This window comes from Seriola aureovittata, chromosome 12 (genome assembly GCF_021018895.1).
Source record: "Seriola aureovittata isolate HTS-2021-v1 ecotype China chromosome 12, ASM2101889v1, whole genome shotgun sequence".
In the NCBI taxonomy this organism is placed as follows: Eukaryota; Metazoa; Chordata; class Actinopteri; order Carangiformes; family Carangidae; genus Seriola; species Seriola aureovittata.
In genome coordinates this window covers 14,889,695-14,914,491 of record NC_079375.1, presented here as the reverse complement: position 1 = coordinate 14,914,491, position 24,797 = coordinate 14,889,695, and the positions used below count along the sequence as shown (strand labels likewise).

Sequence of the window (24,797 nt, the reverse complement as noted above, 5' to 3'; positions counted from 1 at the left end):
TAGAAAAGATACAAAGAAAACTGTTGTCTCTCTGTCAGCGATGTTGCTTTCCCTGCAAGGACACAGGCCCCTCAAGTATGCAGGATGTTTCACAAACCATTTAGAAAGGGGACTGATAAATAAACAGAGACACACATGCACAGATACACACATTGGAACAAGCATGTTTCTCATCCTCTGTTTTGGGTCTGTAGGAGTTGGGAGCCATGGCAACCAAATACCGAGGGGAGAAAAATCTGTGCGCTGCCTGGCCGAGCTCCATCCCTCTGGCAGTCATGCTCAAACTCTTGAATCCCATGACAAAAACAACATTCCTCATCTAAGTGATAGTCTTCAAGGAATTCCTGTTAAACGGAGGCATTTCTCAGTGTGCATACCTCATTGTATTGAAACCATCTGGTGCAACGTGTGAATGTGAATTCTTCTACAGGTCCGCACAGAGGGACAAATTGTCCTTGTGCACACATGTGGAAGTTTGCATTGTCTTTTTTCTAACTACTGTACATGTGTACATGTGTATTTATTTGCTGTTATGAGACACCGTTCTTGTCTGACATTAGTGTGTCCCGGGGGGTTTGCAGCAAATCTATGTCCTGACATGGGGTTAGTCTCCAACACTGTTTTCCCTGAAGGTACACTACAAAATTAAAACATTAAAATAATTTTTTGTTTAAATACAGGATCACAGTAATGGGTTAAATAAGTTAATATGTATTTCAGTTCAGTACAGCAAATCTGGCCTGAGTAGAGATGTCCATGACCCACTGACCCCCACTCTCCCTCCCTCCCTCGCACATCAGTGCTCACTCTGTGTCCTGCACTATTACTTCTGCTCAGCCATGGTGTGATACGACACTGAGTGGGAGGAAATGCGAAAGTCTTATAAAACAGTATGGAATGCAAACCTAAAGTTGCTCCACTTTTTCCTCTGTTCAGCGAGGACATTCAACTATAGAGTAGGTACAGACCAGGCAACTCCAGATGCTCAGGGGCCCTGAGAACCCCAGGTTCACTGACTGTCAGTCGGCAATTGGATTAACTGCAAATTTGTATCACTCAATATGAGCTTTTTTATGTCTTATAGTGGGTTTGATCTTAAAATCTAGTTTTAGGAGCTGTAAGAGCTTTGGTTTATTATATCTCACTTGGAGAGATATTCCTAAATGAAACTGTGTTTAGTACAAGTTCCACAAAATAATACATTTAAATACTATTTGAGCATTGGAGTGCTGGTTTCACTGGCCATGCCTTACAGTAAGATGAACACTGCTTGGTTTATGTCAAAAATAGTGGTTTTGATTTGAAGATGATGTAAGTCTACCACAATGGTATATATAAGAGTAAAAGCGTCTTTGAATATTGACTGCTGTTATCTTTCTTGTTTGTGCATGATTTCCCCATTGCCTGCGACCAACAGAGTCGTAACTGTAGTTTGAAGAGGAGCAATTTTTCACTTTTTCACAGCTGTACATTTATTAGAAAGAAGCATAATAGTTTTCATTTTAAATCAGATACTATGTTCATTTCACCGATGCACTTCAGACCTTGAGAGCTCCTGCATAAGGTTGGGCCCGATAATCTGTCTGTCACTGGTAACAACCTTGAGAGTCTGAAAGAGGCCGAGACATGTTGTGGAAAGCCCACTGCAAGATGCCATCAATGGAGCCCTGCTGAGAGACAAAGAGCAGAAAAACATGTGTGATATCATTTTTTATGACATCACACAGCACCAATCTTTACCACCCTGTCTTGTAACAATAAGCACATAGAGGCTAGGAGATACACGTTATTACACATAAAGTAAAATAAGAACGCACCTCAGTGCAGCAGAGAGGAACACAAACATCTGCACACGCATATTTCAGGCATCACAAAACAACGCAATGACACATCACTCCCCTTCACTTCTGGTTTGGTCCTCGAGGCTGTGTTTTATCATGACAACATGTTCCCTGTCTGTGTGATATGAAGCGTAGCTATCTTGTGTCACACACTCATGACCACATTCATATCACATCTACATCTGTGGTATCGACATGTAACATGAGCCCCACTCACATCTCCCAGGATGGAGTCCAGTTCGTCTTTATGGAAGATCGGCTCAGGGGCCGAGGAGCTCTGATCATGACTGAGTGTGTTTTGAACCACTGGGGTGAGCTGGAAACACACACACACACATAAACATTGGAGAGATTACACATATTACACCTGGACATAATCTGATAATGAAGGTTCATATTTTCTCTGTACAGACACAGACTATTCAAACTTGTAATACATGTGCAGACCTACCTGTAAACCTCTGGATTCAGCCTCTTTCTCTGCAGAGCTGCCCCAGGGCCTGGAGCAGGACAAGCAGGTGGATCTCCCTCTAGCAATGGCACACACACACACACACACACACACACAGTGAGTGAGTCAGACTGTTCTCAGTGGCGTATAATGTTACTGTCAATTAATATGTAATTTCCAACACTCAAGAGAATTTCAGAGAAAGAGATTCAGAACCTTTCACATGGCAACTTAAACTGATTACATGGGCTCTTCATGTTAAAAAAAAAAAAAAAAAAAACTATCCAATAATTTAACTTTTTTAGATCATGTGGCACTGAGAAGATTTGGGCTTGTGATTCATATTCAATTATAGACGGGAAAAAAATCATAATTTCTCATCAATATACAAAACAGGCATAAAAACAGCTGAATAAATGGTGCTACAAGGGATCATCGTGGACTCAGGTTTCATTATGTAAAATCAATGATGCTGATTTAAAGTTTACATTATACTGTATACCCTGCCGCAGGGAGGATAAGCACATCAATACTAACACAAACAGGACTCTACAGGATTGACAGGAAGGGTTGTATGTACACAATGTAGAGACACTGAGATCAGGATTTGTCAACAAGCTCGTGGGAACTAAACACGCTACAGACATTTTCTGTCATCTTCTAAGTGTTTCATTGTGCGTCAACAAGATGTAATTCTGTTTTAGAAGAAGAGATGAGTGGACGTCTTACTTTGAGAAGAGGCAGTGTACGTGGAAACACGCCAAACAATGGAGGCATTGATTCAGGTCTCCTCCTCCGAGGTGACAAACACCGCACACCTCTCTCACACTGACCAGATCTCCACCTGGGCACTTGGATACACATTTAATACATTAAAGAAATAATACTATTTTAACAAGTAGCAGACACAAAATTACAAAATTCTAAGTGAGTTATCAACCAAAAAAAAAAAAGGAGCATCAGCAGAACATCATCAGGTCTTTACCTGGTTTATGGCACTGGGCCCATTCATAGAAGCTGTGACACTTGTGAGGGAGGAGGACGACAGTGGCGAATAGAAAGACACCTCCATGATGGAGTTACTGAAGTTGGTGTTTGTTTGCTGAGGCGTGGCCATGAGTGCCTGTAATACAAAACATTTTTACTATGATCAGTATCAGTATGACTGTCAAGTCATGGGCTTATGACCTTTGAAGCAAATTTGTAATTTTATTGTAAATAAAACTGACTAAAATTGGGGAGCTTTGTCAGCCACCGTTTATGCTGAAAATATGAAAATTATTGGAAATTTGAGTTGTTTATTTTCAATGAGTGTATCATTTCATTACCTTTGTAACTCAGTACAATAATCAAAATAGTCATAATAACTTAATAATACTTGATCATGGTTTTCAGACATCATCATACAAAAAGAGCATCTATTTTTCCAATATGCACAGTCTATGTTAACTTCCTTATCTAATAATTGTCTTTCAGGACCTTACTTGTAAAGGTAGTTGGGCTTTCTCTCTTTTCACTCTGTTGCCACAGCACTGTTCACACTGCCAAGTGCCACTGCAGAATAAAAAGTTAATGTGACATTAAAACCTTCCGTTTCAAGGCAAGGGTTGAAGCAACAAGGCGTCCCTGAAACCACAGACATGTGATAATGTACTGAAAAGAAGAGACACAGATAAGTAGATTTAAGTGATTTGAACCATTTATTTTTCACCTTGGTATGGATGTAAGTGGAGGGTCGAGACAGATCAGATGAAAAGCTTGAGGACAACCGTCACAACAAATCAGCTCCCCTCCGTCCTTACATACTGCACACTCATCATCATTATAGTGAACCTTAAGACAGTCACACACACACACACACACACACACACACACACACACACACACACACAGAGAGTACATATAAGATACTACAAGGCAAACACACACACACACAAAATCAGAGGAAAGCCAGGTGACTGTCATTAAGAATGAGTGGAGCTAGGAGCTCTACCATGCCTGTGGTTGTCTCCCCCTTGTGGTGAAATGTGTTCCCAGCAGCCTTGGACTGAGACGTCACACTTGTCTCCTCTAATGGACCACAAGAGTAAAACTCCCCACCAACTTTAATACACTTTCTGGCAGTCCCTGTTGAATGACAGCCATGAGTTGAGTGCTGATATACAGACAAAGAAGTTACAACTAGGGGCCTATTTGAGGCCTAATTTTTACCAGAGGAAAACACCATATTACTTTGTTAATTTGATGCTGTTTAATACAGAAATTTTTCATCCCATGGCTTACCATCTGAACCAAACAGCTGCTTGATGTGGATCTTTTCTCTGGCGTCATCGCTGATTGTGGGCTCAGTGCAGGGGGAGGAGGAGGACAGGGTGACTCCTCTCTGGACTGAGGAGGACACTGCCTGCACACCTGTAGTAGAATTTTGGTTACACGTATCTGTAAAAATTGTTTGAATTGTATATTAATTACAATTTCTTTGTAATCACCATTTCCAGATGGTAGCTGCGGGGCGTGAGCTTCACTCTTCACTCTGTATAACTTCACTTTACTCCCTGGAGCAAATACAGAAAAACATAAGATTGATTTTTACTGAATGCACAACCATAAATCTTTTCAAAGTGTTGCACTGCACTGAAATTATTTTTCATGTTAAATTTCACTCTCACTGGCCACCAGGAAAAAACTAAATCATCCTGAATTGTTACCATCTTTTTATCTTGAAACACAATGGGCTGCAGTGAGCAATGTAATATTGTTAGCATACAGAGTCAGGACAGGTGTATTCTGGGAAATAACCTGACATGTTGCTTGTCTTGGCATGATACTGTGAATGCTGATTGCGGGAGTTGGTGTCTCTGTCCTCGTGGCTCCTTTTCTTCATGTGTGGTGTTTTGTCACCACCAGAAGATTTCTTCTCACTTCTGGAACCTGCAGCATCCTGTCCTGTAAGAAAGAATCACATGATATTGGAGATTAAAGACTAAATTTAGGGATGTAAATCATTTGAAATGATTGGCAGAACAGTACAAAACTATCTACCTTAACAACCTTCAGGGTTTAAAGACTTAAAAATACGAGAACCTGTTTCAGGCATAATGAGTTTTACTTGACATGAGTAGCAGGTTTGTCCATGATCGACTTGATCAACTAAAAATATAAATAAAGAAATGTAATACTGAAGAATGATACAATGAATAGCACTTGGTTCCTCTGTTCTGACCTTAATAGCTTTGAGTAGTAGTCCAATATGAAATTACTAACACGGAGAAATAAAAGAATCTTTATGCTAAGTATTGTCATTATTGAGCTGTGGATCATAGCACCTGAACATCACATACTTGAGTGCAGGTTAGTGAGCAGTGTCTGCAGCTTGGGGTAGCTGTCCAGGTTGTAGTCTTTGTTCATGTTGCTCCAGAAGGCCTGGATGGTGGATCTGCTCTGCTCCAGGACCCAGGACAAGAGTGAGTACATGGCCTTGTGGATCCCTTCTCTACTCTCCTTCTCTAGAGTGTCCTACAGATCCACACAGAGATACAACTGTATGAGCTTTGCAGGCTAAGTATAATGATATATTTCTAAAAAAAAAATACAGGTCATCATCTCGATTGACATCCCAGGCTTGTAAGTAGATGAGTAACATAGTCTGTCTAGGATATTTCAATGGCAATACTTTTCAAACATCATTTTCTTCATTAAAAAATGTAACTCATATGTACCAATAAATTTTCTCATTATCTCCAATGTATAATGGATGCACATGTAATTGTTTTGTAATTTTCTGTGCCTTACCTTCAGCAGTTGGTCAGTGATGATGTTTTTGTCCACCAAACCAAAGACAAGAGGGAAAGGGTCATCTACAGCCATAGCTATGTCTGTGCGCAACTCCCTCAATAGGGAGCGAAGGTTTGTGTCCCTAAAAGCCTCCACTCTGGACATGATCCACTTTGTGTGTAAATGAGATCCAATGTGACCCGGACCGGAGATCATACAAGTGATAGTTTGGATGTAAGAGGTGTGTCCTACTCAGGGAAGCAAATATTGTACAGATGCATTGTTTCATGCTGACTGAGTATGTGGAATATGCTGAATTCCTGTGTTCACTTCTTTTTTTTTTATGTAATCCTGCATTTCTACTTTTAATCCATGCATACTGACACATTCATATTCTTAAAAATCACGCTACCAGTATAATATAGTGCTGTTTATTGCCTGGCTGAGACTTTCACAAACTCTACATTGAAGGTTTCACCCTTGGGGAAACCCTAGGAAGACCATCCCCTCAACCTCTTGTCTCTGTGGACTTCATCCGTCCACTAACAACACTAACTGCCTGTTGAACCCTCAGGGGATCAAATGACGTGCTGTCAGTCCAGGGGAATACCTGTCCTCTTTCATCAGGATGAATGTAAGCGACCTGACACGTCACAGTGACAGTTTTCTTCTTAAAAGGTTCTTTCCACCTCAACTTCCCCTTAACCATCAGATTTTCAGACACTGACTCACTGCATGGAGTTCATGATTAGTGTGATAATTATGAGTTTGCAATAGGGAGGAGAAAATGAACGCTCTAAACAATTCAATGATTGACAGATTGATTGTACAACTGGTTGATTGCTATGCTCTCAACACAATTTCCTCAGCTGCTGTTATTGTTTCCTCACTGAATAAAGTACAGTCTTAGAACTTCCGTAATAAAAAGGGTTCAATAAGAAACTCCATGGTTCTACCCTCCAAAGTGCCTTTTGCAACAAAATAGGACCTTTTACGTTTATTTAAGTTTATTTGCTGCCTTCTACAAGATATGAAAATTTGTATTTTGTCTAGGATGAGCATGTAGCCTACTGTAAAATGTGTATATGACTCTAATGCGTCAGACATCAGTTAAATATCAGTTCAGGCTAACTGTTGGCTAGGCAATTAGTTAAACTTCTCACATTAATTAACAGTTTCACAATTTGTTAAGTACTCTTTTTTTCCTTCTTGGCGAGAGAGAGATGAGATACTACTCTCATATCTTTTCATTTAATATAGCCTTTGGACTGATGCAAGTTGTTTGTTTCCCAGTTTTTAGTCTTTATGCTAAGCTAAGCTAAGCTAACCATCTCCTGGCTGCAGCTTCATTAAACAGACAGATCTGAGAGTGGTTTTGATCTTCTCATCTAACACTTGGCATAATAGCAAACAGTGTAGCTACTTCCCAAAATGTTTAATATTTCTTTAGTTGTTATGCTGTAAAGTGTTGTTAGCTTGTTAGATGTCAATTGTCAGTTAAATCAACAGTTAGCTAGCTAGTTAGTTAAAATACTAACTAAACACTAATGTTAACCATCAAGTGTGGGCGTGGGTCAGCCAAATATACAGTAATGTAGAGACAGCTAAAAGATAAAAGATATTTTATGTCAAGAAAGTGGCTCAGCTAGCGAAAAATAAAAATGCTAGCTCAAATTAGCGTTAAGCAAGAGGGGATGGATTCTAGGGGTGTCTCTCTTTTACTAAAGTTACGTGTGTAACATTATTCAAAGTTATTAAAGTGAGTTATATTTGGCAATGCTCGAAACAAAAGTGTTGTGTAAACAAAGACCTGACTAAATAGTCAGAGGTTGACAAAACTGTAACCTTTCACTTTCATTCATTCATCATTTAAACAATAAAATTACAAACATGCTGTATCTTTTACTGCTGTCTACAGGGGCGCATAGATTTTCAGTAATGACTTATTTAAAATGTAAGCAGTGATGTGGTTAAAGACATAAAAACCTGATTGTGTAATATCTTATCAAAACCTGACCTCTTCTATTACACTCTGTTGATGATAAAATAATATATCCCATATAATCAGTAAAACCAGACATAAAATTCAAGATAACATTCAATAGAGCAGACCATTTTGCTACCAGGTAAATGTTGATGGTTAGGAGAGTGAAGCCCTTTAATCTGTAATTTATTAATCATTAAACATTATTACATTATTCATACTGGTGAACAAGGACCACTTCTACAGAGGGACGTTCACAACATACATATTACATTATTATATACAGTGCAGTGCATTACAGTGGATCGTTATATGTGTATTACCGGGATGGAGGGATGGGAAGACTGGAAGGAGAAGAGGGATAAAGGGAGGAAAGGAGGCAAAGGAGAGGAGTAGTTGGAGGGAGGGCGGAGTTGTGACAGTAAGTTGTCTTTTTATTACTTCTTTTTTTTTTTAACCACAGTACAGTTTGTTCTATAAAAGTTAAACCCATAGAGAGATAGAGTGCCACATTTTCACAGCTACTGTTAGGTGAACCTACTGGAAGTTGACTCTTGTGGGAATATCAAATGAGATACGTTTTGTCATGAGATGCTATAGAGAGATGCTATAAAACATTCTAAGATAGTCAACCTCCTTCCAGAGTGCAGAGACCCTGGAGGGCAGGCCAAAGGTCAAAGGTCAAAGATCAGATCAGCGTGCATGCGTGCTGCAGACATTCAGACGTGTTCGGCCCCCCCACTATTTCTCCTTCTATGTTTAGGCATCATTTTTGGTGCTTTCCCTTTTTATATATAAAAAATACAAAACATAACAGCGAAAAGAATTCCGTTGGTTGTCCCGTTTTTCTCCCTTTTTCATTTTTCCAAAACAGTTTTTGTTTGTTTTCATTTCAATTTTTTTTTCCTCCCTTTTCTCCGCCAGTCACTTACATATTGACAAAGTATACAATATTTTACAACTGAACAAGACTGAGAGATAACATTTGATTTGTCCAATCAGATACAAGGCCCGGATCCTATATCCAATTAGAGAAGTCAACTGGAAGCTAACCAGTAGTAAGCAACACAACAAGCCTATGGTGTGAAGGGAGCTGTCCGATAGCAGCTCTGCATTAACATGAGCACCCACCCTCGGGGACAGTAGGCTCTGCTGGTTTGTCCAGCTTGATGTCAATCACTGGGAATCATCCGGTTAAGGAAAAGTTAGGTGGCTGGGAAAGAAAAAAATCTTATCGGTTAATAAAGCATTCATGCAGATTGAAAAGAACTGGAAAAACATTGATATTCACACATTACTCCAACGTGGTTAGCCTTGGTGTTAACCTTGTAGTCAGACCAGATAAACAGCCTCAATCAGCTACTTTTCTTGTGTAACATATTTGTAGCATTTTGTCACCAAGTAAAACCAAAAACAAAATAACACTATATAATGAGCTGAGCTGATTTTTTTCTGCACCAAATATTTACACTGTAATTTGGAAGCTGTTATCTAAAGACAAATTTTATATGTATTTTTAAATTGTAAAACTGATAGAAGAATATAATAAAGAGGTCTCATTTAATATTTTTTCATGAATTCATTTACATTTATTGATTAATACGTCTCTTTCCAATCAGTCCCTCTCCATCCTCCATCACACATCCTCAGCATATGTCATTTCGTAAACGGCCACAATGTGGTGCTATACCTGTGCATCCACACTACCTTCCTGGCGCTGTGCATTTCTTCTCTATTAAGCAAAAAAGGTTTAATGGCTCGTCTGACATGACTGGGCGGTCTGTTTGTAATAGTGCCAGCAACCACTAAGAGATTAAAAAATAAGCTGCCTGTTTCTCAGCTGTTTGGCTCTCAGGCACAATGAGTCACAGCGTCTGTAAAGGATACTGCCCTCAGGATTTGCGTCGTCCAAGCTTTCCATTCCAGGTAGGGCCGCTGCAACCCGACGGAAGAGCTAGTAGGAGGGAAGAGAAGGAGTGCAGAGAGCAGAGGAGAGGAGGGAGAGGTAGAGTCAAGGAGAGAAGAAGATGTAGAGAGAGGAGAAAAAGAGAGAAAGCACAAGAGGACAGCAAGAGTAGGAAGTTTAAATATGTATATGACCTGTGTAGACCACAGCCATATTTTGGATGTTTTTGTATATATGTAGTAACTCATTTTGGGTTGATGGGTGATGAGTGTTACACTACAATATGTGCAATTATTAGATTATTATTGCCGGTGCAATAATGTGTAAACAGCATTTTATTGTTGTAGTTAGTCGAGGTTGAGCTCATTTTAATTATTTTGCATACTCTATAACAATGCATCTTATTTTAAGAGTGTATCTTATGTTTTCTATGTAAAATCTTGTTTGTAAAATAACTAGCTGTCAGAAAAATGTAGTAGAGGTACAATATTACCTTAATACTTCTTAATATAGAAGTACAATATTTAATTCAGAACTGTCGAGCAGTGGAGCAGAAGTAAAAAGTGGCATGGAATGGAAATACCTAAGTATAAGTAACTACAGTACTTGATTAAATGTACTTAGTTACCTGCCAGCACTGTTTTGCAGTGTCGGCAATGTTCAGTGCACAGGCTGAATGTGCACACAATCCATGACACTTGCAAACACCGTCACATACATTAACAGTTAACACATTTTATTAATCCACCTCGGTGACTCCATCACCGTAGAGGGACACAGAGATGTCAGAGAATCTGACAGCAGCTGACGGCCAAAATGCTGTGAAATATGGTGAAACTGTAGGCGTCACCTGTTTGACATTGCAGCCTGTTTTGGCACTGGTCTCGATGAACATGACGTTCAGCTCTTTGGCTCTCTGCTCTCCTTCCTCGATCGTGATTTGCCTGCAGGAGAATCAAGCCAGACTCAGCATCTTGATGTCGAAGGCTAATTTATTCAGTTCTGACATGTTTCTTTTACCACCATTCTTTCTGCTCAGTGAACAAAATATCTCCGTGTAAAAGACTATGTTAAATGTAGCTGCATGTCTTTTACGAACCATGACTAACATACTCACCTCTTCTCTTCCAGATCTGTTTTGTTGCCAACTAGCATGATGATGACATCACTTCCTCTCTCTGTCCTAACATCATCTATCCATTTGCAGGTCTGCTGGAATGAGTTCACATCTGTGGAGACAAGGCTTTGGTTCAAATAGTGCTTCACTAATGGTTTAAAACATACAGTAAAGTACAATGTATGCATACACATGGGTAAATTAGCAGGTTGCTGCTCACTTGTAATGTCATAGACGACCACAGCTACTGTAGAGTCTCGTATGTAGCTCGGGATGAGGCTCCTGAAGCGTTCCTGCCCAGCTGTATCCCACAGCTGGAGCCTTACCTGCAGGTGCACACACATAGAAACACACACCTTCAGCACCCGTTTGAACATCATACTATAGTACATATTGACTATACACATGTAAAATCCTTGTAAGTACACTTCCAAAGGGATAAGCCCATATCAGCTCATGTGCAGGCTGACAGTGCATAATATCCTGACAAAGAAACAGCATTAATACTAGCTAAAGTAGATGATCCATAGGAAAGGTTTTGACTTCATAGGGCTAGAAAAAGCCAAAACACCACCTAAGGTTATTTCTGGCTATTACTACCAGAAATAACCTTAGGATAATCATGTTAGTGTGTGAAGGGAGCAGTAATTAACCAAAACAAATCAAGGATTATTTAAAACAGAGTGGAAATTGGGACTTTTCATAGGATGTTGACTGACTAAAACCCTACAAGTACAAATACATGAATTCATCTTTATGTGTGTATCCACGTGTGAATTTCCAATGACAATCAAGGCTTCCTACTGTTCGGTCTTCCAGGTACATCGTCTTTGATAGGAAGTCAATTCCAATGGTCGCCTGTGGTGGAGAAAGACCAACAGAAGAAATAAAATCATTAGTAAAACCAAGACTTTAAAAGCTAAACGTCTCCCTGCACCATCTGTTGACCCCAGCAGAGTGAATGTTGTTAAATAAGAGGAAAATACAAAAAGCTGTTAAGAGAAAAAAGAGCCAATAAGCACTGAAATTGAATCAGGCTGCAAAACTAATTTCATTTGTAATGCCCTCAGGGCTCAATCATTCAGACCTCTTATCCACCTTAGTTCTGAGAAAGGCAAGGGAGGGAATAATCTGTACTCAATTTTTATAACTAATTTTTATAACTAATATTGCTAAAATACTATTTCCTTTTGAAAATTGCATTGACAACATTACCAACAACAAAATAGGAGAATTCATACAAACTTATTTTACATGGACCCTGATTTAATTTGTATACAAAGTGGACTTTTTGGCCACAAAAAAGCTGTCATTGTAACATTAGTCAGTTATTAATTAGTCACTATGGTAATGTAAAGGGATAATTATATTGTAGAACTGCAATGCAATTAGTCCTATTGTTCCTTTTAGTCAAATCTAACATTTGAAGGTAATGTGTAGACAAATCACCACAACATGCATGAAATGCTTCTAAATAAGTCTTTATGTTTCCTGATGTGTTCAGTTCTGGATCTGGTTCGAATCTTACCTGATATGTGTTGTCGAAACTGTCATACATGAATCTAGTGATGAGAGATGTTTTCCCCACTGGAACAGAGCACACAGATGTTGATTTTTAGTCAAGTGTGTAAACACATTAATAAACCATTTCCTGAGCAGATTCAACATAATGATGTGAAAACTGGCTCAGGGGTTAATTTCTGAAAGGGTATGATTGAGCAAATATGATCAAATAATAACTAATGTTTTGGAGGATTCTTCCCCCCTAAGACAATAACATACATTTCATTTTAAAGTAAATAATCATAATGAATATGATACATTTTCTGTTATCTAGAGAAATATTGGGTATGGTGTTGAAAAGATGTTGATATGATCTGAAAATAACCAAATTATCAAACACTGACTTCATTAAAGCATGAAGAACTTATTCTGCAACCATTTGTGATCATTAATCATTGACGTCCTTTTTCAAGCAAAAAATACCAAACACACCTTTTTTCCAGCTTCTTAAAAGATTATGTTTTCATTTCACATGTTTCAGGATAAACTGAATATCTCTGGGTTTTTAGACTGCTCATCTGACAAAACAAGGCATCTGAAGATGTTCACCTTGGGCTTCAGAAAACTGCAGCAGGCATTCTTCACTATTTTCAGACATCCTATAGACCAAACAATCTTTATTCAATCAAAAGACATATCAGCAGATTGATCAATGATAAAAAAAAAAATTGTTAGTTGCTGCCCTAAACTGAATTTTTCACACTGTCAAAAAAGATTCATAAATGTTCCTCACTGTCAGTATGGAATAAATCTATTGTGACAACAATGTCAATACTGAGAAGTGACTAAGCACATGAGCTTGAAATTTTATCTAAATCTTGAAAGCACATGTGGGAAGACTGACAAATCCTATTTGTCAGCCATTTTTAAACAAACAGGTTGTGTCCACAAATGATATGTAATCACCAGAAAGGCAGAGGGGCCATGTCATAACCAGACAGATACAAAACACATGAAGATTTGAGACATTTAGCAGATGGCGACGTCCCCAAGCATCAAGGTGAGCCTAGTGAGCCCTCCATTTTTATTTACATCCCACCCAGCACCATCTTTAGCACCATTTTACAGCAGATCTACACACACGTGAGGACAGGACTTTTCCAGCAGGCCCCGGGTTCTCATGCAGGGTCCTCTATGCAGACAGCAGTAGTTTTGAAGCCAGCAATGGGCAGTGGCCACGCCAGGCCTCCATTCAGCACCATGGACAGTAACATTGCAGTACAGGCCACACAAACACACATGGAGGCTTTTAGTCGACATACAGAGCACATAGACCTGCAGCACACACACACACACACACACACACACACACACACACACACACACGCACACACACACACACAGTCCACACACTGAATCATCACAATGTGAGACACAAACCCCAGAGAAGCTGCTATCATATTAGGCCCATTTATGTGCATCTGCTCTTTGCTGCTGTATTTTATGGGATGTGAGCTCCTCTGCTGCCACTCTGGATGTCTGATGTCTGAACACGTATTCAGGCTGCTTTACAGCGCTAAACCACTATCGATCAGCACCTCCTGTATTTGTGCCCATCGCATCAAACCACTTACACAGCAATTCACACCCCGAATAGATGGATTATTGAATATATACTATAATGTTGTGGCTCTGTCAAGCCCGTTTTTATTTGATTATTTATGGGACCGAACCAGAGACTGCGAGCTTTAGAGATGCTACCGACATCGCCAGCCTAGGGTGTGTCCCGAACTGACACATGGGGACTGTTTATTATCTTCTCTAAAAAAAAAAAAGAGAGAGAAAAGAAAAGAAGGAAAAGAAAACACGACTGAAAGAAAAGGATGTTAGACACCGTCATGTAATAGAGCAAAGGATTGTTAATGTTAGGAATGAGCGATGTAAGTGAAATAAAGCCGCTATGTGGAAACAGACTGTGCATATTTGTCGGTCACTGCAGCACATCAAAACATCTGAATCCATATCGCCTGCTATGATGCGAAATATGACAATTTGCGACAGCTAAATACCCTTCAAAGATATCCAGTACAAGCAGCGTTTATTTTTGAGTGATCACAAAGGTTATATTTAATCCAAGGGTGCAATTTATATGCATGCGGGGTTTTTTTTTCTTTTCTCTTTTTTTTTTTTCTTCCTCGGTTAATCAAATTTTCTACAGTCACAGATTGTGCCAGGAGAAACATGGGCGTTAGATACATCAGAGCCAGCCAAGCACATTTTCTGGATGCAGCTAAAACTTTCAAAATCAACACGGTTACATACATGGCCTTCAACATATAGCTACGCATGTTTGGCATTAAAGGGGAGGATAACGCCAAACCTCCCGATGCTGTGACTCACCGCTCTGCTCTCCCAAAAATACGAGTTTAAATTTCCTCAGGGGGTTCCCCAAATCTCCTCCAGCTGACATGGTGGCAGATAAAGAGCTCAACTTGGATTATTTTAGATGTTCTTATCGCTCGGCGTCTCCTCCGTTGTGGGTGCGCAGGGGGATCCTCCTCTCCTCACAGAATGATGGGAATGCAGCTCAGCATCCTCCTGTCAATTTAGGGGGCTTGTGCGCCTGCGCGACCTCACCTATTTCAGTCCCTCACCTTTCTATTGGACCTGAAACTAAACTATGGTTTTTATAAATCAGATATAAGCCAATAAGATGTCATATTAAGGTAAATAAAAACGTTGGTCGTTTCTTATGCTTGAGTACAATTTTGAGTTATTTGTACTTTACTTAAGTTATTTCCAGTTAATGAACTTCATACTTCTTCACCACACATCTGAGATTAATATTGGACTTTTTATTCAGTTATATTTATTTGACAACTATAGTTTAACCATGTTTCTATACATCATATTATTAAATATAATTGATTGCAATAGATGAAAATAAGCAATACTAGCAAGAATTTCCAGTTAATGAACTTCATACTTCTTCACCACACATCTGAGATTAATATTGGACTTTTTATTCAGTTATATTTATTTGACAACTATAGTTTAACCATGTTTCTATACATCATATTATTAAATATAATTGATTGCAATAGATGAAAATAAGCAATACTAGCAAGAATTTAAATTAGATTAGTCGAATGACAGAAAATTAATCAGCATCTATTTTGATAATTATCACTTAATTAATTTTGCAAACAAAAATCCCAAACACCCCATTGTTCCAGCTTCTTAAATGTGTGGATTTGCAGCTTTTCTTTGTCATATGTGATTGAAAACTGAATATATTTGGGTTTTAGACTGTTGGTCGAACAAAACAAGCAATTTGAAGAAAGCACCATGTGATTTAGGGAATGGGAGAAAGGGATGATTAATTGATTGAGAAAATAATCTGCAGATTAATCGATAATGAAAGCGGTCATTGATTGCAGCCCTAGTTGCCAGCTGCATTGTTGCAATGCTACGGGTTTATGCATCAGTAACAATATTCCATTGATGAAATGAAGTAACAGTAACAATTACATGATTAGAACACTGTGTATTTTTAGTAAAGTAAGATTTTGAACGCAGCACTTTTTATTGTAATGTAGCATTTTCATACTTTTGTTCTGTTGTGTGACTATCTCTGATATTATCCAATATAATCCGCAGGAATCTCTCCTTCACCTTTTAAGATGAATCCCCTCTAACATTCTTGGTTGGACTTTGAAATATGGAAATATACAAAATTTAAACCACCAAAAATTAATTTTGTTAACATGTCAGAATTTAAAGGCATTCCCCCAATTTAATTCTGCACTTCCTCGAATACAGCAAAGGCAGAGAAATCCAGAATTATAGCCCTTAGTATGGGTTCAGAAAACCCTGGATCCTACTCTTCCCATAATGCAACTCAAAGGAGTTTTTCATCAGACTTTCCCTGCCTGGTAAACAACCACATCTTTCAACCTCCATGCCCCCAAGTTTATGCCACAGCTCAACCCGCTATTATTCAAGGGATGTTACTTTTCACCTTTGACAAACTCCAAAGCCACAGAAGACATTATACTGTTAACTGTTTTTATGTGCTGAGTGATGCTGCAGAGTCAGTGGAGTGCCCCTTTTAAGTAGCAATGAAGTGCTAACAAATTACAAGAATCCTCAGAGATCTTACCAACCGAACACAGTTTTCTGTGGCCCTGATGTCTCTGAGGCTGAGGATCTTTTGAATGGCAACCATAAGCTTCATTTGATAGGATGTATGAGTTGGAGGCTTTTGTTTGTCAGTGATTGAGATCTAACTGTAATTAATATTTGAGTTATATTATTGAGAACAGTACATCAATACTGCATTCTCAACATTTACATTTTATTCAGGTCCCATTAGTTTGCCAAAATGAACACACATACATAACATAATTTTTGTTGAAAAAATGTTGTTGACTAATGTTCAAAATCAAACAGTTCTGCCTCCTTTTCTTTCCAGAAAGCAAAGCTGCGATCAATGTATTTACAAATGTCTTCATTGTTGAAACAGGAGAAGTCCGTGTCTCTGCTGCATTCCTCTGGAGTAGCAGTTTGGACTATAACTTTGGGTACTAGTGTGGAATCTGGCAAAAGAGATGATGATGATGACGGCGATGGTGGCGATGATGGACAGCGGCATGGTTTCGAGTTCCCAAAGAAGTGAACTTTGATGTCCTCGAAGCCATCGCTCCACTGTCGCCTCCCAGCCTGGATTTCCTGGAGAACGGCCTTGTGGAAGTCACGCACTGTCTCCCAGGGGAAGCTGCCAACGTGGTCAAAGACCTCAAAGCAGAGGAGATGCCTCATCTTCCTCTCCTCAGGCGACAGTTCTTGCTCTAAGATGTGGAAGTATCCAAGCATGAAGAGTTCAAGGGTCAAGCTGTCATGGTTCACTGCAACACCGTCCACATCGGGCAGGAATTGCTCTGGAGAGTAGGTCACTCGAGAGGGTGGATTTTGTGGGTTAGAGGAGGACAAACAGAACTTTTGCCCCTCTTTGAGTTCTAGTTTATTCCTCCAGGAGTTCAGCATCTTGTCCACAGCGCCTCGTTGTTGGCAAAACTGAAACATGGAAGTGATTTTCTGTTGGGGCAGTGCTGCTGTTACACTCCCTGATGCTGCCTCCTGTCCCTCCTTTTGCCTCAATGCTCTCACTGAAATAGCGTATGCAGACTTCTTCCAGTGGCTCAGGAACAGCACCACTATACGCTCTTTCCTCAGGCTGGTGGTCTCCATCAAAGGTATAGGTTCATTAGGAGTATCTCCATGGCTCATGTCACAGCTGAGGCCTGTGCTGGCATTCTGGCTGTTCCCTCCTGAAGCCCCAACCACTTCCTGGTTATTCAACCCCTGGCCTCCCTTCATAACGCCAGCAAAGGGATATATCCCACCAATCTGACCTTCGAAGTTGGATCTGAGGTTTCTGACCGACACTCCAGACTGTTGGATTTCCCTCTCCACCCTCTCTCTCTGTGCTCTGCTGTAGCTGTTGGTCTCCAAACGATGGCTAAATGCAGACGCCATACCTATGTGAGGTATCCTACATCCACTAGAGGTCTCCACATGTGCTGGCACTGTCCCTTGTTGCACAAATTGCTGGCCCAAATGAATTCCTGAACTATCTTTTATGCCCCGCAACCCCTTCAGTTCTTCCATCATGCCTTCCACTATCCTCCTTTCACCCCCTTCTTTTGTGGTTTGGGTCAGATTAGCCACCAGCAGAGACATACTCTTGACAATCTCTGAAACACGACTGCACCACACTGGCAAAGTCAGCTGCATTTTCCCCTCTGCGTCCATCTGCTGTAGGACCTCTTTGTTGAGGGAGATATTGACAATGGGATCAGGTAGAATGGCCCTCAGCTCCTCAGTCAGCCTGGTCAGCTCCAGCTCATAGGCCTGGCAGCGTTTCTGCAGTGAAACAGTCTCGATCTGCTGCTGCAGGTACACCAAGTCGTCCTCAGTTAGGAGCTCACCAAAAGGCCCCAACACCGCATTGTGGGCTTGGGAGTACTTCCAGCCGTCCACTGGTGTGTAGCCATTAGGCATGTCCTGTTTGCGGAATGAAGAGATTTCAGCAAACAATCCTGAGAGATGATTTTGTTAAAGGAACAGTTCAATATTTACGGAAATACACTTATTTCCATGTATTAAGCCAATGTTATACTTTCTGCATCCACAAATACTGTATATGGGGGGCACGCATCACGTAAATTTCATCGGACAGTGTACTGGAGGCCCTGTACTGACATCCGCGTACCCAACAATTTGTTTACCTACTACACTACAAGGATACCAACTGTGCAGGAGCTGGAAAACAAACATGGACACTGGGTCTGAAGAGAGACTGTGTGAGGAGGACCACCACTACCTCTATCTCTACAATTCATCTTTAAAAGTACAGCAGAGCAGCTCTTCCTCTTCTTGCATGGATGTCGCAATTTTGATTTGATTTGTAATGTGCATGCAGGGACTACATAGAACGCATCCTCCAAGCTGAATGTAAATGAGAACAACTACGCGTCCGTGGTGTCTGCAGCTGTCCGTGTAGAGTTAGATGACAATACATGTTCCAGTGTTACTGTGTGGTAGATGCTGGACTACTTGTTGGCCTGGGGATTATAGAAGCTGTGTCATAATTGTGAGGTTGGAAATTACTGTTCCCAGCCAATTAATAGTCCAGTTCGTAACCTTCCAATGATGTTGTTTTTACACTTTGGTTTTTGTACATATTAAATAAGACTCTTAAGAAGTGCTGTAAAGCGGATTTTGTTACCATTCGACAGAGTCAAGCTAACTGTTTCCCCATGTTCACAGTCTTTATGCTAAGCTGGCTGTAGCTTCAAATTGATTGGACAGACATGAGAGTGGTGTCAATCTTCTCATCTTACTCTTGGTAAGAAAAGTAAATAAGTGTATTTCAGTTACACAATAAACAAACTATCCCTTTACCAAAACCATCCACAAAAAATCATCCTTTTGTTAAAAGTAACTAAATATATTCAGTATAGATAGTGAAATGAAGAATTTGTTCTCCTTCATAATATCAGTATTTTGTGTTTTGGCTGAAAAATAAAATAATTAACCTTCTGGGGAAAATAGTAATACGGCACGAATTTCTCTTCTCGTGAATCTTTCTTATTAGGTTTCAGTGTGAAAATGAAAAATGCCAGTTAAAGTTTGCCCAAACTTTCAGAGTTTTTACACACAAAATAAACAAGGCTCGAGGTGTTGTGTCTTTTGTGGCTTCTTTGTACTTTGGATTTGACATTTCTGCTCTATAGCAGTTGCCTCTTTTTTCTTCCTTGTTGAAAGTCTGTGCATCTCGTTCTGTGTGGGTCATTTTGCTCTGTGAATTAATTACCTTGATAATCTTGAAAGAGTATTTTTGTTTGATATATCATTCCTATCAAGAATCAGATCTACTATATTAGAAACACTCCACTTTTTCCCCTTGGTCATGCAAGCCCCCTCCCCCCCTGGAGCTATGGCTCCATCCTATTCAATTTAGCCAGTCCCTACTTCTGCTAATCCTGACAAATCTGTGTACACAAAGCTGTGCTCATGCATACAAATGTACAGATGAAGAGTACCTGTCTCCTCTGTTCCTCCTCATCCTGCAGCCTGACCTGCAGCTGCCGCACCATCACCTGTCGTTTCCACTCTGCTATGGGGTGGCCGGCTTCATCGTGAGTGGGCACCAGGGAGTCGATGTCGGCCAGGATCACGTCGACAATTGGTACCTCCTCTAAAAACTCCTCACTGTCAAGCCTCTGTCAGGAGGGTTCAACAGCATAAGACAGTCAGTGACAGTCAATATTAGTGCTGTGCTTTTCTCTGCAGCAGGAGCCACATTTGAAAGTATAACATCTCCATCATAAAAATCTCACAAGTCTATTTCTGCTTTTTTTCTTTTTTACATATTTTTACATCTCACATCTTTACATCTCAATGCAAGTATCAAAATAGCAAACACCAGAAGGCTAAAAGGCAACAAAATAACAATATGCAGTATATACATATATACATATATATATATACACACACACAAACAATTTGAAGGCCCTCAATTTCTATGATCCGCCTACACATGCGTCACTTATTTTGCCTAATGGACTGTGTGGGTGTGCACAAGCCGAGGCCTAACAGGCCTTTTATACAGCAGACATTTTGACTTGTCATAGCAGAAAAATCACAGGTGTTACTAATACCATAAAGATGACTCAGCTCTATTCAAGTGTCCCAGAAAGTCCTGACAGCATTACTGTGAGCCAGCAGGACCAGCTAAATGGGCTTCAGCATCAATTCATTTATTATATATACGTACATGTGCTTTTTATACTTGTTATTTGAAAACCTCTAACATAAGATGCAAACATTGCAATGCATGGCCGGCTAGCTAGATTACCACCTAAATTCAAAGCCAATGAGCATATGTAATAAATATCTAAATTTGTGGGGTTACGGGTGATGCAAAATAAATAAATAAATAAAAATAAAAGATCAGAGTATCAGAGTTTTCATTAACAAACAAAGACTCTCTATTGCACATAACTTTTGAAAATGCAAACATTCAGGCATGAATTCAACCACTGTGTTGTGAGTCTAAGAATGTTTGTTTCAATAGGCAGGATTGTTAGAACAAATAACATTTTAACTCATGATACTATTCTACGAAACCAGGGTTCCTCTGAAATACAAGAACAATGCATCAGTTTTCGCCTGGGAAATGTAGCTACCTTTAGCCTCAGTCTTTTTTATATCATGTATACATGTATGCCATCATGTGCATATAAGGGTTCTTGTTTTGAGAACAGTCAGCTGGAAACATTGAAACCTCAGCTGGAGCCAGTTTTCAACCATCTCACAGTTAGCATTGGCTAGCTAGTTAATTAGCTTCTATGCAGCTTAAAAAACCTGCAGACAAAATCAAAGTTAGCATCGTACACTGCATCCAGTGCTTGAATGAAAATACACATGGACTGGCAACAGTAACTACGGCACATGGTTTTAGTGAACAAGTGAAAACACCTGCATGGGTGCAGAGGCTCAACATGAGAAGGTCTATGCAGTATTTGCATTTACAGTACACTTTTGTCTGTGTGTTACAATTTCCCATCCACCCTGGAGGCCACTTCATGTTTGTCTTGAAAGACGTGCCTCACCGTTTGTCCAGTGAAGACTGCAGTAAAGCCGGCGTGCCTCAGAGACTTGATAGACTTCATCTGAGACATCAGGGTGAGATCCCTCTCTGGAGGCTTCAGATGGTTGAATGATGTCACCACTGTAAACAATAATAACAAAGGTCAAAGGTCAATGATTCAGCTTTAAAATCTGTCAATATTTCTTTTACCTTTAAACAAAAGACATCAGTTATGCGTTAAATACATTTTATACAGATATGATGACAGACAACATGTACTATATATACATATATATACACACGCATACAGACATTTATATATAATGATCTAATGAATAAATAAATGAACAGTTAGATGGATGACAGCAGTAAATATTAGTTGCCTATGTAATAATTCTTATCACATTCATACAGTGTGTGGTGTGTATGTTAATCACCTGAGGAGGCCACCTGTACATGCTGGATGGAGCCTGTGGTGTGCTTTGTTGAAATGGCAGCAGGGGTCAGAGAGGAGGAGCCCACATGGTGGCGAGGCAGGGGGAGCACCTCCTTCACTGGCTGCTGGACACACACACACACACACACACATACACACACACACACACACACAGCAGGGGTGAGTCACACTTAGAGAAAATATGTAGTTTGTGTTAAGTGTTCAGATTAGTAAACATCTTATATATTAATCTGTGCTGTTATTTCTGATGAAAATCAGCTGTTCATGTTCTTCTTTTGAACCCCTTAGGCCTTTTTCACAACAGGCATTTTGACCTATCATAGAAGGAAAAGCAAAGATGTAACTGGTAATATCAATGATGGCTCTTTTCAGTAATTATTACAATGAAATACAGTAATTAGTCATGTCATTAGTTACATATGTGTTCGACAGATCAAAGTGTCTGTTGTGAAAAAGGTTTATTCTTCTGTTCTAAGATAAACCAATTTCCCTCAACATTCATTTCCCTCAATATAATTTAAACTGATTTGTTTCTAAACATAGGGAGTCAAACCTTTCTCATCCTTTCTCTGTCTCTTAAATTGTCCCTGCCTGTAATACGATCCCCTCCACTGATGATTGGTCACCTTGCTGCTCTCCATGTTGACTCTGCTCATTCGCACTCTGGTGTTTTAAAGCAGCTGGAGCTCCTCTTTCTGAAAATCACATAAACGACAACAACAGACAGTGACATCAACAGAAACCAGATAAAACAAGCAAAAGAAGACCCCATGGGAGGAGAAATGTGACACAGCAGCAAAAGTAATGTTATAAGAGATTTAGACCCCCTAATGGCACACACACACATATACACGCCACGTGCACACAGACACACACACACAAGGTTAATGTATACAACAGAGGCCACAGCTCGTAGTACTTGGGACAAAAACAAGACGTGGTGAAACAAGACCCCGGTCAGTGAATGTAGCGTAGGCCACACAGAGAGCAGGAGAAAGTGTGGTAGAGTTTGGAGAGACATGATATCCTGCTTCAGGTAACCTTCCTGATTCACGGGATTTTTTCACAAGCTCCGTGCCCTTCAATAGCCTAAATACTACACAGACAATTACAGTGTTTTTTCACATTAAATACTAATAATAATAATAGTAAAAAGTAAGATATCACCTTAGTGATTGGTTTGTAAATGCATTATGTACAACATACCTTACCATCATTCTAAAGGTTTATTGTATTTAGTGCCTTTACAAAAGCTTGCAACATATTTCACGTCATGCTTAATGCGTTGTGTTTAGTGCACTTACTAAACTAATGTTTTCAATTCCACCTATTACTGGCAATGGTTTGTAAGTTGTTTCTCAGTAACTCATTGCTACCTTTTTATTTTATCTCAATGAGACCTTTCTGAGATACTAACTGTTAAATTAAAATGTCACCAGTCCAAAATACAAATTACATAATCAGATGTATTTTTATTTAAAAAAAATAGTTGTTATGAAAAGAAAGGTTTCTGTGCTCAGAGAGAGCTCAATAATCATTCACAATCATAACCTAAATGCATACAGTACTTACAGTACAGTTTCGAACCAACAGTGTGACAGAAAACAATCCTTGATGAAAAAATAATTAAAAAAAACAAACAATATTGATAGAAAAAGGTAAATAATAAGGAAAGGAAATCCAGAAGCTGTTGTCTGCCTCTTCACTCTGGAGCAGCCAATAAACAGTAAGACCAAGGAGCAGCATCACCTGGACCCAAACCTCAGATGGGGGGCCTTCTTAGTGTGCATAATTAAACAGGTGGGATAGGGTGACCTGCACCTGGAAGTATAGAACGATAGCACTGTGAATGTATGTAGGACACAACATACTGTAAGGGACAGGTGTGTGTCTGCGTGTTTGCATGTTTGCTTGTTTGTGTGTGTGTGTGTGTGTGTGTGTGTGTGTGTGTGTGCACGTACACTCCCTCAACATGCTCAGGTGTGTGTATTAGTGTGTTCACACTTAGGACAGATGACAGTTACTTGGGAGACTGAATGTTTTTCCAGGCATGAGTGTATAATGAATATATGTGACTACTTTGACAATCTTGTATTTTTGTGAATCAGTTCTCTTGTTTCTGTATTAGTTGATTTTTTTACAAAATGTATGGTTTCATTTTCTTTTTCTTTTTTTTATCCTTTTCTGATTTGCAATGACTATCACAGACTGGCTAATTCTGTTTTTACAGTCTCAGCTTTTTCACAACAGCTTTCAGTGAACACTTCAAAAACCAGCTGCTGTCTTCAACCTTTATTGCAAGTGTGTGCTGGCTGCACAGCTGAGCACCTACAGTACATGCACAGTGAGCATGTGTAGACAGAGATATGGAAACAGAAACACAACACATGGTTAAATATTCAGCATTCATTACATAGACAAGACCTACTGTATCTTACCAAACTTATTGTCCATCAATGGTCTGCTGTAACCTCAGTGCCTGATGGGAGGTAGCTGCCCCTCACTCAGTCCAGGGCCTTTGTGTCAAGCCCAGTATTTCTGCCTCTGTTATTAGGGGATTAGTCAGACTGGCCCTGCTGCAGCAGAGCACATGGTGAGTACATAATC

The 24,797-nt window shown here is 39.7% G+C and overlaps 3 protein-coding genes across 3 annotated transcripts; all 3 read right to left on the bottom strand.

The window, feature by feature from the left end:
• Positions 1-1,457: 1,457 nt before the first annotated feature.
• aire (autoimmune regulator) lies at positions 1,458-6,231 on the bottom strand. Its single transcript, XM_056392192.1, has 13 exons — positions 6,085-6,231; positions 5,634-5,808; positions 5,092-5,238; positions 4,782-4,847; positions 4,576-4,704; positions 4,286-4,419; positions 4,004-4,125; positions 3,777-3,846; positions 3,278-3,415; positions 3,022-3,143; positions 2,293-2,371; positions 2,059-2,157; positions 1,458-1,670 (listed from the first exon to the last, which is right to left on the bottom strand). The coding sequence occupies exons 1-13, from the start codon at positions 6,229-6,231 to the stop codon at positions 1,587-1,589; spliced, it is 1,512 nt and encodes a 503-aa protein (XP_056248167.1). The 3' UTR covers positions 1,458-1,586.
• Positions 6,232-8,193: 1,962 nt separating this feature from the next.
• On the bottom strand, positions 8,194-15,164 carry rab6bb (RAB6B, member RAS oncogene family b). Its single transcript, XM_056392570.1, has 8 exons — positions 14,977-15,164; positions 12,602-12,660; positions 11,878-11,931; positions 11,294-11,399; positions 11,074-11,185; positions 10,807-10,900; positions 9,938-10,004; positions 8,194-9,229 (listed from the first exon to the last, which is right to left on the bottom strand). Exons 1-8 carry the CDS (start codon positions 15,044-15,046, stop codon positions 9,165-9,167), a joined length of 627 nt encoding a protein of 208 aa, XP_056248545.1. The 5' UTR covers positions 15,047-15,164; the 3' UTR covers positions 8,194-9,164.
• Positions 15,165-16,932: 1,768 nt separating this feature from the next.
• On the bottom strand, positions 16,933-22,831 carry espnlb (espin like b). Its single transcript, XM_056391140.1, has 4 exons — positions 22,744-22,831; positions 21,756-21,874; positions 20,184-20,363; positions 16,933-18,642 (listed from the first exon to the last, which is right to left on the bottom strand). The coding sequence occupies exons 1-4, from the start codon at positions 22,829-22,831 to the stop codon at positions 17,008-17,010; spliced, it is 2,022 nt and encodes a 673-aa protein (XP_056247115.1). The 3' UTR covers positions 16,933-17,007.
• Between the last annotated feature and the right edge of the window lie 1,966 nt (positions 22,832-24,797).

Bases quoted from the DNA above. Each gene is read 5' to 3' on its own strand.
- aire (XM_056392192.1), bottom strand. From the start codon at position 6,231: ATGTCCAGAGTGGAGGCTTTTAGGGACACAAACCTTCGCTCCCTATTG. The intron at 4,420-4,575 runs GTAAGCCATGGG...GTCATTCAACAG, and splicing joins GCAGCTGTTTGGTTCAGATG to GGACTGCCAGAAAGTGTATT. The intron at 2,372-3,021 runs GTAAGACGTCCA...TGCCATTGCTAG, and splicing joins GTACACTGCCTCTTCTCAAA to AGGGAGATCCACCTGCTTGT.
- rab6bb (XM_056392570.1), bottom strand. From the start codon at position 15,046: ATGTCAGCTGGAGGAGATTTGGGGAACCCCCTGAGGAAATTTAAACTC. The intron at 11,186-11,293 runs GTGAGCAGCAAC...TTGTCTCCACAG, and splicing joins GGTCGTCTATGACATTACAA to ATGTGAACTCATTCCAGCAG. The intron at 10,901-11,073 runs GTGAGTATGTTA...ATTCTCCTGCAG, and splicing joins ACAGATCTGGAAGAGAAGAG to GCAAATCACGATCGAGGAAG.
- espnlb (XM_056391140.1), bottom strand. From the start codon at position 22,831: ATGGAGAGCAGCAAGGTGACCAATCATCAGTGGAGGGGATCGTATTAC. The intron at 20,364-21,755 runs GTGAGGCACGTC...CCCTCCTGACAG, and splicing joins CAGTCTTCACTGGACAAACG to AGGCTTGACAGTGAGGAGTT. The intron at 18,643-20,183 runs GTACTCTTCATC...TTCCGCAAACAG, and splicing joins AGGAGGAACAGAGGAGACAG to GACATGCCTAATGGCTACAC.